Below are 17,861 nucleotides of genomic sequence, written 5' to 3'. Positions count from 1 at the left end.
ACGATGCCGACAGAAGACGCGGAGCTGCAGACGACGCCTACCAACGCACAAGTGTACTGCTGACAAAAACTTTCCGGATCCAGTCTGACGCTCGGGGATATTCAAAGGTAATGAATCTAACACTAACTTGTTTCTTTCAGATATTCTTTTACCTGAGCGGTGTTCGCTACGATGCATGGAAAAGCTGGGAGTCGACCCTGGCAACGTTTTCGTACCATGTTTCGAACATCGGTGCTCCTTCGTTGTGTCAGGCGAAGGATGAGAAGGAATCAAAGTACGCTATGAGTTCTTATAGTTCTTCACCGAATGTCCTGATGACCTGGAATTGCAGGTTATAGACTTTGGGCTCCTGGAGCGGTCCTGCTACCTCCCTCTCGTTCAGGGCTGAGATCTCCGAGGAGTTGCGCAGTGAGTTGTCGCATGCCTGGCCACTAGCAGCTTCAGGGACTACTCCCTCAAAGACTTTGGTGCCATGGCCCGGATGTCCATGCACGACTTGGAGTCATGGTTGTGCTTGTGGCATCACAGGCACACGAGGTGCGGATATGTAATCTACATGGCGCAGTGGCACAATTTAAACCCTGTCTTTCTCAAAGACATCCTACACACAACCAGGAAAAAGAAATCCTAAAAAAAAAAAAAAGAACTCAACAAAACAGCAAAAAAACACACTCTGTCAAAAACGGATAAAGGGGTAGCTCTTACTCCGCATCAGCTCTAACTGGTGTGGAAAGAAAATAACTCACATTAGAGCACCAAGGTAGTGCCTATATATGTGACGCGGAGGCCACTCCCGGCGCGGATGCAGCAGAGTGGACCTGATCGACACCACCTATTGGCGCACAGGGGTACTGTTCACGCAAAAATCTTCCGGATCCAGTTTGCTGCCTGGGAAATTCAAAGGTAAGGAATCAGTGGTTTCAGACTATCAGGCGTTTTCTTTGTATGGGCATTTTTTCCCTTTTACTTTATTTGGACAAACCTCTTCTACCCTCTTACCCTCCCCTTCTACATTATAAACGTACTGTGGGATCCTGCATGTGATGGTTAATAAAGTTATAATGCTAGAGAGTAAAGAGTTAACAAGTTACTTACATATCTAAAATCTATATTCTGTTTGGTAGTGAAACACTACGGCTATATAGGCTACAGTTGCAACAACTGTTATTTTCCAAAATCTCTCCGAATCATCTGAAAAAATGTTTCTTCTGTGGCTAGTCAGCACTAGGATTGGGAGAAACCAAATGTTATTTAACGTATGGCCACTTAAGTATATAAACTGTAAATAAAACACTGCACCCAATGACAAAACTTTTATAACTACAAAATTAACATCCTCCTCATAACAAAGGTAAAAGTAAAACCTACCTAGAGCCTCCCCTACAGGTAGCCCAGTAGAGTTGTCTTCCATGAAACTATTTAAGTGAGGATGGTGCTGTTGAATGGGTCGCAGTGGAGTACTGGCTTCCTGTAGCACAGGAGGTGGACGGTGCTCAGAAACTTTGGATTCTAATCCAGGTGAATGTGTCCGATGGGTCATGGGTGTGTTAAAAAATGAGTTGTTTGGAGAAGACTGGAAAGCAGGAGAAACCTGTGAAGGTTGCGGTTGTTGGTTTAAGTGATTATGTTGTTGGACCATCTGGCTTTCAGGAGGTGGCAATTGATTCTGCTGCTCGGATAAATGTTGTTGTTGAGGTTGCACTGGAAAGGACTGCCTTGGTAGTTGGCCAATGTGCTGGTAATGCCGACTTGGTACTGTATACTGTGGATGAGGTGGAGTAAGATGAACATTCAAATGTCTTGAATTAACATTATTTTTGCGTTGAAATTTTGTATTGGAAAAACCAGGACCGGAACGAGATTCAGGGCTCCTGTTCAGTGCATTTGCGTCCACGTCAACCTAAAAAATATAATTTGCTTTAAATTGAGAATACAAATATTGACAAGACTAATACAAAAAATCATGCTATGAGAACAATCTTCATTTAAATCCCCTTTTAGAAGGGAGCTTTTATTTTACCTTACCTTACCTTAAATGTGCAAAGCGAAACAAGAAGGAAAAGGTAACGTGCAAGTTCATTTTCCCAGTGATGGCAATGGTTATATTAGGTACTTTATGAAAGGGTAGCTACTGGCCTTCACCCGCATATTTTCAGAAAGAAACTCTACTTTCCTGCAGATTAATAATCTAGAAATATCCACAGACATGAGAACGGAACTGGACAATTTGTAGTCATTTGGTGATAGGTTGACTGAAGGAGCAGAACTGCATGAATGTTACCTATGTGACGCCAAAGGCACATAAAGGTTTTTTTTTACCTGTGGCTTTGCCTTAATGTCTCACATCACAAACAAGATAGTGCAACAAATACATTGTTATCAAAACATGAGGCACATGGGGAGTCACCAAGAAACCTGGCAAGAAGGCAGTGTTCATCTGACATCAGAGAGCAAGGGCGGCGTCTAAGTACTCCAGCGACGTCATTCCGGCGCTAACGACACGGACGCGGAGCCGCGGACGACGCCTACCAACGCGCAGGGGTATTGCTACTCAAATGTTTCCGGATCCAGTCTGACGCCTGGGGATATTCTAAGGTAAGGAATCTATCACTAACGTGTCTCTTTCAGATATCAACATTTACAAAGAGAGAAATAGGGTAGGATCACTAATCCTAATGATCTAAAAGGAAACAATTGTAGGAAATGAGCAAAGATGAAGATTTGTCAACTTGAAGGAATGACAGCAACAGAGTGGGGGTAATCCTAGCGAAGGAAACACAACACTTCTACCTCCGCCAGGTTCAGATGGAATAAGCCACATGTGGCAACTGAAGAGAAGCTTTGGCAAGGTGGTTAGCCACTGATGGAAGAACTAAGAGAAACTAAACATGTTTATGCTTGGGATTAAAACACAAACTAGATGGACTGCATCTGAGCTAGCAGCACACCAAGGATTGGAGGACACAAATCCAGAAATAGAAGTGGAATCAAATTACAACAGATGTCACAATGTAGCTATAGCACAAACTGGCAAACTTGCTAAAATAGCTTTGATATGCAGTAAATGGCAGACAGACCTTAACAAGGAAGTGAAAAGGCTGATTTAATTGGACGGTAAGCAATTGTCCCAAATATACCCAAGAGTTTGAGTAGCTTTTGCATGATTATATTATTAAGTCAGGGAAATAAACACCATTGATGCTGATGGAATTTTCCTCCGGTGCTGGTCTTGTTGGAAAGCCCATTGGTCATGACGAACTCAGCTCGTCATGAGCACAGCTCCACTGTGCCTCATGACGAGCTGAGCTCGTCATGAGCATCGAAGGGGTTAAAAACATGGCAAGTGGATCATAAAAAAATAAAAAAACACACATGCCATTAGTCTATATTAACATGACTCACTTTCTAAATAAACCTAGCCTTTCCCCCAACAGTAGAATACCATTTCAACATGGCTGCACATTGAAGAACAAGTTACTTACCTTAGGTAACAATGTATCTGTAGGAGACATATATTAGTAATAGATTCCTCACAATAAAATTACCCCAGGCGTCAGACTGGATCCGGAAAATATTTCTTCAGTAATACCTTTGCAAGTTGGTAGATGGCATTGGTCCACTCCGCGACCATCGTCGGAGTTGTGGTTGCCGGGATGACGTTGCGGTGCCTACTTAGACGCTGTCCCTGTGCACTGTCAGTTCTGACACGACTTTCCCCGCCAGAAGCGAAGAGCCATGAAAGACACTAGCCACTGGTGCCCTACAACTAGGGCCCTGTAAAGAAGTCCCTATCCTTAGAAGTCAGTTCGCAGAGTGGGGAGAATAGGTAGGGTGGTAAGCAATCTATAACTGATATATGACCCTTACAAATACATTGTTACCGAAGGTAAGTAACTTGTTCATCTGAAAGAGACTATTAGTTATTGATTCTTTACCTTACAATAGATACCCCAGCATTACAATTCCCGGAGGAGGGTCTGCAAACCAAGTTCACACTAGAAAATCCTGAAGGACTGAACGGGCAAAGTAGCCGTCCCCACAGACTGGACTATCCAGGCAGTAATGTCTGGTGAACGTGTGCACAGAAGCCCACGTGGCTGCCTGGCAGATATCGATGAGTGGAACTCACTGCGACAAAGCAGTGGTTGCTGCTGTAGCTCTAGTGGAATGAGCTCACAGCCCCACTGGAGTTTCCTTTTTAGCCAAAGCCTAACAAATCTTGATACAAAGTGTGAGAAGTTGGCCTGATGCACAAGTTACTTACCTTCAGTAACGATATATCTGTAAGAAACAGTAGTTAGTATTAGATTCCTTACCTTAGAATATCCCCAGGCGTCAGACTGGATCCGGAAACTTTTGCGTAGCAGTACCATTGAGCATCGGTAAGCGTCGTCTGCGGCTCCGCGTCCGTTGTCGTTGGCACCGGGATGACGTCGCCGGAGTACTTAGACGCCGCCCTCGTGCGCGGACGTCAGTTCTTATACACAGCTTTTCCCCGCCAGAAACGCAGAGCCATGATAAAAACCAACACTGGTGCCATGAAACTAGGGCCCTGAAAGGGGATGACCTTAAACCTAGATATCGGTTTGCAGAAAGGGGAGGATGGGTGGGGTGGTAAGGAATCTAATACTAACTACTGTTTCCTACAGATATATCGTTACCGAAGGTAAGTAACTTGTGCATCTGAAAGAAACAGGTTAGTATTAGATTCCTTACCTTAGAATAGATCCCCAGCAATACCAACCCCGGTGGTGGGTCTGCAAACCAATGATCACACCAGAGAGTCCTGGAGAACGGAACGGCTAAAAAAGCCATCTCTCCGGACTTGGTTGTCCAGGCAGTAGTGTCTTGAAAACGTGTGCAGCGAGGCCCATGTAGCTGCTTGACAGATGTCCTGCAAGGGGACTCCCCGACCCAGGGCAGAAGTAGCCGCCGTGGCCAGAGTGGAATGGGCCCTCAGGCCAACAGGAGGCTCCTTTTATAGCCAAAGAGTAGCATACCTTGATGCATAACACGACCCACCGAGAGATGGTCCGCTTCTGCACTGTCCGACACTTCTTAGCACCCACGTAACCAACAAAGAGTTGGTCATCCACCCGGAGCTGGCGTGTGCGATCCAGATAGTATGAGAGCGCACGTTTTGGATCCAGACGGTGTAGCCGCTCTTCCTCTTTAGAGGGATGCGGAGGCGGAAAGAAGGTGGGCAAGGTGATGGACTGCCCGATGTGGAAGGCTGTGACTACCTTGGGCAGGAAAGAGGGTCTTGTCCGCAACACAACCTTGTCCGGATGGACAGAAAGGATAGGAGGCTTAGAGGAAAGAGCCTGGAGCTCACTCACTCTTCTGGCAGAGGTGATGGCAACCAGGAAATCAGTCTTAAGCGTAAGAAGACGGAGAGGACAGTTATGAAGCGGCTCAAAAGGAGCGCACATCAGGTAAAACAGAACCCGGTTCAAGTCCCACTGGGGCATCATGAAAGGAACAGGGGGGGGGACATATGAGTGATGCCCTTCAAGAACCTATTTACAATCGGGGACTTGAACAAAGAAGGCTTATCAGGTAGCCTTAAGAAGGCGGAAAGGGCAGAAAGGTAGCCCTTGATAGTGCCCAGAGCAGAGCTGTGCTGGGCAGGAGAAAGAAGGAAGAGGAGAACCTCAGAAAGAGAGGCGAGAAGGGGATCCACAGCCTTTGCTGTGCACCATGCCACAAATTTGTTCCACCTGCAGGCGCATACCGATCGATTTTGTGGAGGGACGCCTGGCTGCCAGAATCACATTACAGACTTCAGGAGGCAAGTCAAATGGCCTCAACTGCCGCCGCTCAACCTCCACGCATGTAAGTGGAGACTGGACAGGTTCGGGTGGAGGACCGTCCCCTGTTGCTGCGACAGAAGGTCCTCCTGAAGAGGCAGACGAATCGGGGGATCGACAGACATGCGGAGTAGCTCGGGATACCAGTATCTTCCTGCCCAGTCCGGAGCCACAAGGATAACTTGGGCCCGGTCACGTCTGATCTTCTTCAGCACTCTGGGCAGAAGTGGTATAGGCGGAAAGGCGTACAACAGACCGCAGCTCCACTCGCGATGAAAAGCGTCTCCGAGCGAGTGCCGCCTTGAAAATTCCAACGCGCAGAAGTGATGACATTGTGCGTTCTCTTCTGTGGCGAATAGATCTAACAAAGGCTCTCCCCACTGCTGAAAGAGGCCTCGTGCCACGTCCGAGTTCAGACGCCATTTGTGATCCATCATGCACCGACGGCTGAGTTCGTCCGCACTGGCGTTCAGGGAACCTGCCAGGTGTTGAACTACTAGGGTCACGCCCTGATGTTCCAGCCACTGCCAGAGGAGCAGAGCCTCCTGGCATAGGGTCCACAACCCCTCCCCCCCCCCCTTCCGTTTGTTGCAGTAACACATTGCGGTGGTGTTGTCCGTGAACACCTGCACTACACTCTCCCATACAGAGGGGAGGAATGCCTTCAGTGCAAGCCGGATCGCCCGCAGCTCCAGAAGGTTGATCTGGAGCCGGGACTCTGCCGGAGACCAGAGGCTTCTGATCTCCGCCTCTCCCATGTGGCCCCCCCACCCTGGAGGGACGCGTCCGTCACAACTAAGTGCTCCGTTTGGGGTAGTGAGAGGGATCTGCCGCTGACCCAATCGCGGTCCAGAAGCCACCACTGCAACTGTCTTGCAGTGCCCTCCGAGATCAAGACATGGTCGGACAAGTTACCCTGATGCTGGGCCCACTGAAACTTCAGGTCCCACTGCAGAGCCCGCATACGCCACCTGGCGTGATGATGCAGGAGGCCATTGTAGGAAGGTGGATATCGGACTATGGTTGCCCCCAACTTTTTGGCTAGTGTTTTGCTGGTTTTCGACATAGTTGGACTGGGATCCTTCTATCCAGGACCCCAGGCTTCCTGCTCTCTCTGTTAAAATGGACTCCATGTACCTTAGGTACATATCTAATTGGATACTGAGTAACCTTATCAGCCCACTGTACAGTGTACCATAGGTCCCCGGGGCATAGGTGCACCCAGGGCCTACCAGGGGCTGCAGCATGTATTATGCCACCCCTGGCTGGCCATCCAAAACTGACACAACTGGCTGCTAACACAGCTGGGGCAAGGTGGTGTAATCACCCTTTGCTTCAGATATTGTATACCTATATCTAACCCTAAAATGGGCACATATACTCCTATAAGTCACTCCTATGGCAGGCCTTAACAAGTGAGATGGTGCTCTAGCATGAGCTGAGCCTGCTTGCAGCTTTCGGAACCAAGTCCTTTAGCTGTTTCCATGATAACGCTATACCATATACTCTAAAGTGCATTATAATCCTCGCGGTTATTGCTAACTTTGGCATAGCATTATCAAAACATGTCGAGTAAGGTGTCATACGAATTGGAATACTACTCCCTCGCCAGTTCTGGCGACGGGGGTAGTATTCCACCCTTTTAGAGGGACACAACATGTATATAACTGTGAACCCCGGTTAAAGTTAACCTGAGCCTCAGCATCACAAAATGGATGCTGCCACCACAGACACAAGTCTGACCTCCTGCTGCTGGGAGTCCTTCCAGCGAGGGAGGCCTGGACAAAGGGTTTCCTGCCTTGGGAGGTGCTAGCACCACCCCAGACAGGATTTTGTGTATTAGGTAGGACAGGCCTGTAAAAAATGAGTCAGGCAAACTTCTCACAGCCATCAGCCCCAGAAGCCGCAGCGTCAACCTGACCCAGACTTGGGATAACGGCTGAAAGATCGGAATCAGACCCTGAATATCCTGAACCCGCTGTTCGGGAGTGTGAGAAGTTGGCCTGATATATGATGCTCACTAATTCTAGTGTTCACCTTGTATCAGTCCAAACAATCCTTATGGTGATTGGTTGTAAGCCAACCTTATAGACCAGCTATCCTAATGGTAGCATGGACAAAACAGTCTTAGGCTAAACTCTTTTGGCATGTGAAGCCAGCTGTTTTACCACATATAACCCCATGAATACCAAATGAAAGGACAAAACACAGGTAGTTATGAAAATAAACAAGATATTTATTAACTAACCGACACCTCTGAACTCTTTATGAGATAAGAGGGCTAAGAACATGACAAGACTCTTAAGAAAAATACATTACGTTGCACAAATTACAATGGTGCCCTAGGGGCACGACAAACCATATACTAAGTAAATGGTATAAGGAAATCGATAGAAGGAATGGAGCTGTCCAGAGGCTGTAGGATCGCTGGGACTACACTATCCTAACCTGAGGTAAGAAATAGGAGGCCCACGGGACGCGTGTGCAGAGTGTGAACTCACACGCGAGATGCGTAACAAAGTTAATGGACAGTACAAATTACGAAAAGGTAAGTATTAGACAGTTCCGACTAGCTAGGACTAAAACGACTGGAAATCTGGACACTACCCGTGAGCACCGAAATGCTATTGTTACCTCACCCACGGGCTGCGGGTGCATAGGTGTCAAAGTGTGACGGGTTTCCGCGTTGAAGTCTATGGAGCCTGGAAGAAAAGATGCTGCAGGCGGCCAGATAAAAGATGTCCGGAGTGATCCAAGGGTGAATCAAGGAAGATGAAGACCTGAAAGCAGAGGGGACAATGTTCACAGTCCCTAGCCAGTGACTGGAGTGGAACCAGGAAGGAACCAGATGCTGTTGTCGCGATCAGGTGAAGAGGGAACGCTTGACTCTGCAGCCACGTGGACCAGGTGGTGTCTTCGACGACCAGGATGGAGGCACGAGCAGTCCCACGCAGGCTCTCGCTGTCGGCGGTGTTGGATCCGGATTCGGCGTCAACAGGCCTTGGCAAAAGCAACCCACGGGGTGAGTGGAAAAGGCGTCTGGTGCGGACCAGGAGGGTCCAAGGTGCTTCTCCTTTGCAGGGAAGCAAGGACCAGTCTGGAGCAACCAGACCAGCGGTGTGGATTTCAAGGATCGTCGTCTAGGAGGCCACTAGCCAGCCGGCAAGTGACCAGACAACGCGTCAAGCAGCAATCAAGCAAAAGAGCCCCAAGCAGATCTCGTGGATGCTGGAGGGCTGATCTTCTGTGCAGGAGCTGCTCGGGGCTGGGGCTTCTCAACCCCCAAAGCAATTTGTCAAGGATGCCTATGAAGTCGTGTTGGAAGGGAGATTTCTTCCGTCTTCTGAGGCTGAAAGGAATGAGACATGCCTGGGGCACACAAGATGCCCTGGGCATACACCGGTTCAAACCAATTGCTGGGGCACTCCTGCCCCAGCTCTGGCGCGAGACCGGACAAAGGATAGGGGGTGTAACCACCCTAATTCCTGGTCCCACCCATGGGAGGGACCTAGTGATAGTGCAGCCCACTTTAGCAGGATAAAGGTAGGAGCTGGTCCCATTCCAAATCAGATTAATCCTGAACTGAAATTCTACAAGAAGAAACTCTGGACTTCGACTTTCTACACAGAAGACTGAAGAAATCTCTCTTGTGGGCAAGGAGTGTCCACCCTGCACAAGCAGGCACCATCAGCGTCCAGCGGTTTCACTTTGTCGTCTTCCCTCGAGGATCCAGACTTCAGAGCCCGACGAGACCTGGATTCCCAGACCTCTCCGACCTCTACCTACATCTGCAGCAAAGCTGAGAACCGTGGGTGCGACGAGACACGTGGGACCAGCCATCTTGGAAGAAACTGCATCTCGCTTCCAGCACAACTTCTGAGGTAACCTCGACAAAGTGCTTTGGGGATTGAGAAGCCCCAGCCCAGAGCAGCTCCTGCACCGAAGACCAGCCCTCCAGCATCCACGAGACCTGCGTGGGGCCCTTCTGCCTGATTGCTGCTCGACGCATTGTCTGGTCACTTGCCGGCTGGCTTGTGGCCTCCTAGACGACTAACTTTGAAAGCTACACCGCTGGTCTGGTTGCTCCAGGCTGTCCCTTGCTTACTTCCAAAAGAGAAGCACCCCGGACCCTACTGGTCCGCACCAGATGCAATCTTCACTCACCGCGTGGGTTGCTTTTGCCAAGACCTGTTGATTCCGATCCAGGAACAGACACCGCCGACAGCGAGAGCCTGCGTGGGACAGCTCGTGCCTTCATCCTGGTCATCTAAGACACCTCCTGGTTCACGTGGCTGCGGAGTCAAGCGTCACCTCTTCACCTGATCGCGACGACATCATCTGGTTCCTTCCTGGATCCACGCCGGTCACTGGCTAGTGACTGTGAACATTGTCCCCTCTGCTTTCAGGTCTCCATCTTCCTTGATCCACCCTTGGATCACTCCGGACATCTTCCTCCTGGTCGCCTGCAGCATCTTTCTCCAAGGCATTGACTTCAACGCGGAAACCCGACACACTTTCACACCTATGCACCCGCAGCCTGTGGGTGAGGTAACGAGAGCATTTCGGTGCTCAAGGGTAGATTGACTCTCCTAGAGTCCAGGTATCCTGTAGTTTCAGTCTCAACCAGTCGGAACTGTCTTAACTGACCTATTTCGTAATTTGTTCATGCCCATTGACTTTGCATTGAAACCAGCGTGTGTGTTCTAACACTGCAGACGCGTCCCGTGGGCCTCCTGCTCCTTACCTAAGGTTAGGGTAGTGTAGCCCCAGCGATTCTACAGCCTCTGGGCATCTTCATTTCTTCTATCGGTCTACTTATACCATTTACTTAGTATATGCTTTGCCGTGCCCCTAGGGCACCATTGTAATTTGTGCGACTTATTGTATTTTTCTGAAGAGTATTGTTATATTCTTAGCCCTCTGATCTCATAAAGAGTTCAGAGGTGTTTGTTAGTAATAAATATAATTGTCTATTTTCATAACAACCTGTGTGGTGTCCTTTCATCTGGTATTCAAGGGGTTATATGTGGTAAAACAGCTGGCTTCACATGCCAAAAGAGTTTATCCTAAGACTGCTTTGTCCATGCTACCATTAGGATAGCTAGTCTATAAGGTTGACTTACAACCAATCACCATAAAGGCTGTTTGGACTGATACAAGGTGATCACTAGAACTGGTGAGCATCATATATCAGGCCAACTTCTTACAGGCCAGAGTCTGGGTCACTAGCCAGTGACCAGGACGGAACCAGGCGACGTCGAGCTGCAAACAGGTGAAGAAGTGAAGCTTGTCTCTGCAGCCACGTGGACCAGGAGGCGTCGACGACGACCAGGAGCTGGATACGGACCGTCCCACGAAGGATCTTGCTGTTGGCGGTGTTGGCTTCCGGATTGGAGTCAACAAGCCTTGGCAAAGACAACCCACGCAGGAAGGGAAGATCGGCTTCTGTTCAGACCAGCAAGGTCTAAGGAGCTTCCCCTTTACAGGAAAGCAGGAGCAAGCCCAGAGCAACCAGGCAAGCGGTGTTGATTCAAAAGGATGCCTTCAGAAGGGCCACTAGCCAACGGGCTAGCAACAGCGAAGACGCGTCGAGGAGAAATGCAGGCGCAGGCCCCACGCAGCACTCGTGGAGTGCTGAGCTTCGGTGCACTTACGGCTCGGGGTTGGGGCTTCTCAAGTCCCAATGCACAACTTCGAGGACGCCTCAGAAGCTGCACAGTTATCAAAAAGCAGGTACTGCAGGTAGTCCGGTCCCACGTCTCTCCTGTCCGCCACGGGTCCCAGCTTTGCTGTGGATGTGGGTCGGAGTCAGAGAAGTCCGGAAGTCCAGAGGCTACGTCGCTAATTCTTCGGGTTCCGGCAGGAGCGTCGACAAAGCAAACCGGCAAGTCACTGATGGTGCCTGTTTGCACAGGGTGGTCACTCCTTGACCACAAGGGAGATTCTTCAGTTTTCTAGTTGCAGTAGAATGTCGAAGGTCCAGAGTTTTGTTTCAGAGTTTCAGTCCAGGATAATGTAATGTCTCTAGACACAGCTCCTAGCTTTATAGTAATCTAAGGGGCTGGATTACCTGCCGGGTCCCTCCTATGGGTGGATCCTGGGAAGGGGTGGTTACACCCCTTTCCCTTCGTCCAGTTTCGCGCCAGAGTTGGGGCTGGAGTGCCCCAGCAACTGGTTTGAACCGGGCTATGCATGGAGCACCTTGTGTGCCCCAGGCAGTGTCTCATTTCTATCAACCCACCCTGCCCCAATACACTATAGCCTGTCTGGGGAGGTGCGTGCACCTCCCAAGGCAGGAAACCTATTGTCCAGGGCTTCCCTGCCGGAGTTTCGTCCAGCAGCAGGAGGTCAGACTTGTGTCTATGGCAGCAGCATCCATTTTGTGATGCTGAGGCTCTGTTTAACTTTAACCGGGTAAAGCTACAACTACATGTCTTCTCCCTCTAGAAGGGTGGAATGCTACCCCCGCCACCGGGGGGGGGGGGGGGGGGGGGGGAGGAGGGGGGGGGGGTGAGGACGTAGTATTTCAAAGCGTATGACACTTTAAATGACATGTTTTGATAAAGCCAAACCAAAGTTAGCATTAACCGCGAGGATTATAATGCACTTAAGCGTATATGGTATGGCTAGATCATAGAACAGCTATAAGGACATGGTTCCGAAAGCGACAGACAGGCTCAGCTCATGCTAGAGCACCATCTCACATAAAACCATGCACTCTCCGTTCAGGATCGTCAAGGCCTGCCATAGGACTGCTAATCAGACCCATAGCCCAGCTGTTTTTCTCTAAATTCATACCATGTACTTTAGGTACATACCTAATTGGGTCACCTTTGTGAGCCCCTGTATAGTGTACCATAGGTACCCAGGGCATAGGTGCATCCAAGGCCTACCAAGGGCTGCAGCATGTATTATGCCACCCCTGGCTGGCCATCCAAACTGACACAACTGGCTGCTCACTCAGCTGGGGCAAGGTTGTGTAATCACCCCTTGCTTAGATATAGTATTCCTATACCTACCATTATATATAGACACATGTATTCCTATCAGTCCCTCCTATGGCAGGCCTTAACAATCCTGAAGGCAGAGTGCTTGGAATCATGTGAGATGGTGCTCTGGCATGAGCTGAGCCCGTTTGCAGCTTGCGGAACCAAGTCCTAATAGCTGTTCCATGATAACGCGTACCATATACTCTTAAGTGCATTATAATCCTCGCGGTTATTTGCCAACTTTGGTATCGCTTTATCAAAACATGTCGAGTAAGGTGTCATACGAATTGGAATACTAACCCCTCGCCAATTCTGGCGACGGGGTTAGCATTCCACCCTTCTAGAGGGACACGACATGTATGTAACTGTGAACCCCGGTTAAAGTTAACTCAAGCCTCAGCATCACAAAATGGATGCTGCCACCACAGACACAAGTCTGACCTCCTGCTGCTGGGAGTCCTTCCAGCGAGGAGAGCTTGGACAAAGGGTTTCCTGTCAGGGGTGGTACTAGCACCATCCCAGACAGGGTTTTGTGTATACTAGGTAGGCAGGGCTGAATAGGAAGGTGACTGCAAGTGGCACCCCGGTGCTCACTATGCATCTGCCGGCTTGAACCAGTTCCAGGGGCACACCAGCCCCTGAGCTGGGGAAAGTCCGGACAGGGGAGAGGGGTGTAACCACCCCCCTTCCTGGTCCCACCCATGGGCAGGACCTAGTCGCGTACCAGCCCCTTTCTTTAGAAAGAAGGTGGGAGCGGGGACCCTTCCAAATTAGATCATCTTTGAATCCTGAAACTACTTTCTACGAAAGGAACTCAAGACTTCTTCTCAAGATTTCTCCCTTGTGACTAAGGAGTAGTCACCCTACAGCAGCAGGCACCAACTAAGTATCTTGCGGTTTGCTGAAACGTCCTTCCTCCAAACCAGACCAACCAGCACGACGAGACCCGGATTCCCTGCCCTCTCTGACCTCTACCTGCCTCTACAGCACAGCTGAGAACCGTGGGTGCGACGAGACCAGAGGAACCGGTGACCATCAGAACCAGCACAACACTGACCCAGCACGACCGCCGAGGGACCCTCGAGTGGGTGCACTGGGGTAAGAGAAGCCCCAACCCCAAGCAGCACGAGCATCGAAGTCCAGCCCCCCAGCATCCACAAGATCTGCGTGGGGCCCTTTGCTTCTGTGTCGCTTGCCACGTTGTCCGGTCACTTGCCCGTGGGCTAGTGACCCTCCCGACGACGTCCTACGTTTGTTTCAACGCTGGTCTAGCTCCTCTAGACTAGCCCTCGCTCCCCTCTAACAGAGGAGCACCCCGGACCCTCCTGGTCCACTCCAGACGCCATTTTGAGTCCACCGCGTGGGCTTGCATTTGCCAAGAGTTGTTGCCCCAATCCTGGGTCCAGCATCGCCGACAGCAGATACCTTCGTGGGACAGCTCGCACCTCCATCCTGGTCGCCGACAACGCCTCCTGGTCCGAGAGACTGCAGAGCCCAGCGTCTCCCACTCACCTGGTCGAGGTGACCTTGACCTAGCCATCCTGGTGCCCACCTAATCACTGGCTAGTGATTCAGAACTCGCTACCCTCTGCTTACAGGTACTCTTCGTCAATGATCCAGTCCTTGGATCATCCCGGAACATCTTCACTGGTCGCCTGCCAGCAACTTCCACTTCAGGCTCCTGGTTCGTCAACGAAGATTCCCGACGACACTTGAACCCTATGCAGCCGCAGCCCCTGGGCTAGGTAAACCGAGTACCACGGTGCTCCAGCGTAGATCCACTCTCTAAGTGTCTAGATCCACTTTCGTTTTTGACCTACCTAGTCGGGTTCGCCCGAGAACACTAACTTTGCAATTGCTAGTATCCATAGACTTTGTCCCGCATTACGCGTGAGAGTTTCCACTCTGCACACAGCGCTCCTAGGCCTCCTGCTTCTAATCTAAGGGTTCAGCATTGTAGGCCTAGCGATTCTAAAGTCTCTGAGAACTGTTACTTACCTGCTAGTGATTCGCATTCCACTTCCATAGTATATGGTTTTTCGTGCCACTCGGGCATTTGCGTAAATTGTGCGACTTGTAGTATTTCTTTAAGAGTTTTGTATTGTGCTTAGCACCCTGTCCTCCTAAAGAGTCCAGGGTTGTTGTGTTATAAATAAATATCCTTTTATTTTCATAACAACTTGTGTGGTGTCCTTTCACTTGGTGTTCAAAGGGTATATGTGATGGTATAACAGCTGGCTTAACACGCCCTCTAGAGTTTAGCCTAAAGACTGCTCTTGTCCATGCTACTAGGATAGCTGGTCTATAAGGTTGACTTACAACCAATCATCAATAAGGGTCGTTTGGAATGATACACAGTGATCACTAGAATAGTGAGCACTACATATCAGGCCAACTTCTCACAGCACGTTTTGGGTCCAGACGGTGGAGCCTCTCTTCCTCTCGCGAGGGATGCGGAGGCGGAAAGAAGGTGGGCAAGGTGATAGATTGCCCAATATGGAAGGCCGTGACTACCTTGGGTAGGAAGGAGGGCCTTGTCCGTAACACAACCTTGTCCGGATGGACTGAAAGGAAAGGAGGTTTACAAGATAGAGCCTGGAGCTCACTCACTCTCCTGGCAGAGGTGATGGCTACCAGGAAGGCAGTCTTCAAAGAGAGAAGGCGAAGAGGACAGTTGTGAAGTGGCTCAAAGGGAGCGCACATCAGAAATGTAAGAACCAGGTTCAAGTCCCACTGAGGCTCACGAAGGGAACAGGAGGGAACGTATGTGTGATGCCCTTCAGGAATCGATTACCGATAGGGGACTTGAACAAAGAAGGTTGATCAGACAGCCTCAGAAAGGCTGAAAGATAGCCCTTGATAGTGCCCAGAGCAGAGCCCTGCTGGGCAAGAGAAAGAAGAAAGAGGAGAACCTCAGAAAGAGGGGCATTAAGGGGATCCACAGCCTTTGCTGTGCACCATGCCACAAATCTGTCCCACCTGCAGGCGTATACCGACTTCGTGGAGGGACGCCTGGCTGCCAGAATGATGTTACAGACTTCAGGAGGCAAGTCAAATGGCCTCAACTGTCGCCGCTCAATCTCCAAGCATGGAGGTGGAGACTGGACAGGTTCGGGTGGAGGACCGTCCCCTGCTGCTGCGACAGAAGGTCCTCCTGAAGAGGCAGACGAACCGGGGGATCGACTGACATACTGAGTAGCTCGGGATACCAGTACCTTCGTGCCCAGTCCGGAGCCACAAGGATGACTTGTGCCCGGTCGCGCTTGATCTTCTTCAGCACTCTGGGCAGAAGTGGTATAGGCGAAAAGGCGTACAACAGACAGCAACTCCACTCGCGACGAAAAGCGTCTCCGAGCGAGTGCCGCCTTGGAAATTTCAACGCGCAGAACTGATGACATTGCGCGTTCTCTTCGGTGGCGAATAGATCTAACCAAGGCTCTCCCCACTGCAGAAAGAGACCTTGCGCCACGTCAGAGTTCAGACGCCATTCGTGATCCATCATGCACCGGCGGCTGAGTTCGTCCGCCCTGGCGTTCAGAGAATCTGCCAGGTGTTGAACCATTAGTCACGCCCTGATGTTCCAGCCATTGCCAGAGGCGCAGAGCCTCCTGGCAAAGGGTCCACGACCCCACCCCGCCTTGTTTGTTGCAGTACCACATGGCGGTGGTGTTGTCCATGAACACCTGCACTGCACTCCCTCGGACAGACTGGAGGAATGCCTTCAGTGCTAGATGAATCGCCCGCAGTTCCAAAAGGTTGATATGGAGCCGGGACTCCGCCTGAGACCAGAGGCCTCTGATGTCCGCCTCTCCCATGTGGCCGCCCCAGCCCTGGAGGGACGCGTCCGTCACAACTACGTGCTCCGGTTGGGGAAGGGAGAGGGGTCTGCAGTTGACCCCAATCGCGGTCCGTGAGCCACCACTGCAGCTGTCTCGCAGTGCCCTTCGAGATCAGGACATGGTCGGACACGTTGCCCTGATGCTGAGCCCACTGAAACTTCAGGTCCCACTGCAGAGCCCGCATCCGCCACCTGGCGTGATGCACCAGAAGGATGCAGGTGGCCATCAGCCCCAGAAGCCGCAGCGTCAACCTGACCGAAACCCGGGATAAAGGCCGGAAGATTGGAATCAGAGCCTGTATATCCCAAACCCGCTGTTCGGGCGGGTAAACCCGAGACTGCGCCGAGTCGAGAACCGCTCCGATGAAAAGTAGCTTCTGAGAGGGACACAGGTGTGACTTCGGCACATTGATGGAGAACCCCAGCTGGTGCAGGAGATCCGCCGTAGTCTGGAGGTGGCTGACGACCGTCTGGGGCGAGCCCGCCTTCAACAAGGTAGGGGAAGACTGAGACCCCTAACCTACGCGGATGAGCTGCGACCACCGCCATCACCTTCGTAAACACCCGTGGGGCGCTGGTAAGGCCGAAGGGGAGCACGGTAAACTGAAAGTGCTCGTGGCCTACCATGAACCGCAGGTAACGCCGATGGGCCGGCAGGACCGGGATGTGGAAATACGCGTCCTGCAAGTCCAACGCTACCATCCAGTCTCCTGGGTCTAGGGCAGCTAAGACCTGAGCCAGAGTCAGCATTTTGAACTTCTCCTTCTGGAGGAAGCCGTTGACGTTCCTCAGATCCAAGATAGGGCGTAGGCCCCCTTTGCCCTTCTTGGGTACCAGAAAGTAGTGGGAGTAGCAACCACGTCCTACTTCTGGCCCAGGAACGCGCTCGATGGCCCCCTTGGCCAAGAGGGCCGAAACTTCCTCCTGCAGGAGCCGCAAGTGATCCCCCGATACACGGTGGTGTTGGGGTGGCATGACTTGAGGAGTCGTCTTGAAGGGGAGGGAGTAGCCCCTCCGGACGATCAGCAGCACCCACCTGTCAGAAGTGACAGTGCGCCAGTGAGAGTGGTGATGGCGAACCTTGCCTCCCACTGGCGTCACATGGGCTGAAAAGCATGGACTAGGAGGGTTTAGAGGCGGATGCTGCGGGGGAAGGTGTGGACTGACCTCGCCTGTTTCCCCGACCGCCACCACGGCGGTTTCCACGGCTGCCGCCGCGCTGGA

The 17,861-nt window shown here is 50.9% G+C and overlaps 1 protein-coding gene across 2 annotated transcripts in view; it reads right to left on the bottom strand.

Moving 5' to 3' along the window:
- The window catches only part of HELZ (helicase with zinc finger), a 1,742,088-nt gene that overhangs the window by 245,846 nt on the left and 1,478,381 nt on the right, over positions 1-17,861 (bottom strand). For both annotated transcript variants that reach the window (XM_086930935.1, XM_086930936.1), the window contains exon 28: positions 1,369-1,900. In XM_086930935.1, the coding sequence (XP_086787061.1) occupies positions 1,369-1,900 (532 nt within the window). The remainder of the gene's footprint in view (positions 1-1,368; positions 1,901-17,861) is intronic.

This window comes from Lissotriton vulgaris, chromosome 7 (genome assembly GCF_964263255.1).
Source record: "Lissotriton vulgaris chromosome 7, aLisVul1.2, whole genome shotgun sequence".
In the NCBI taxonomy this organism is placed as follows: domain Eukaryota; kingdom Metazoa; phylum Chordata; class Amphibia; order Caudata; family Salamandridae; genus Lissotriton; species Lissotriton vulgaris.
The sequence above is the reverse complement of the archived record's forward strand: the minus strand, read 5'-3'. Positions and strand labels throughout refer to the sequence as shown.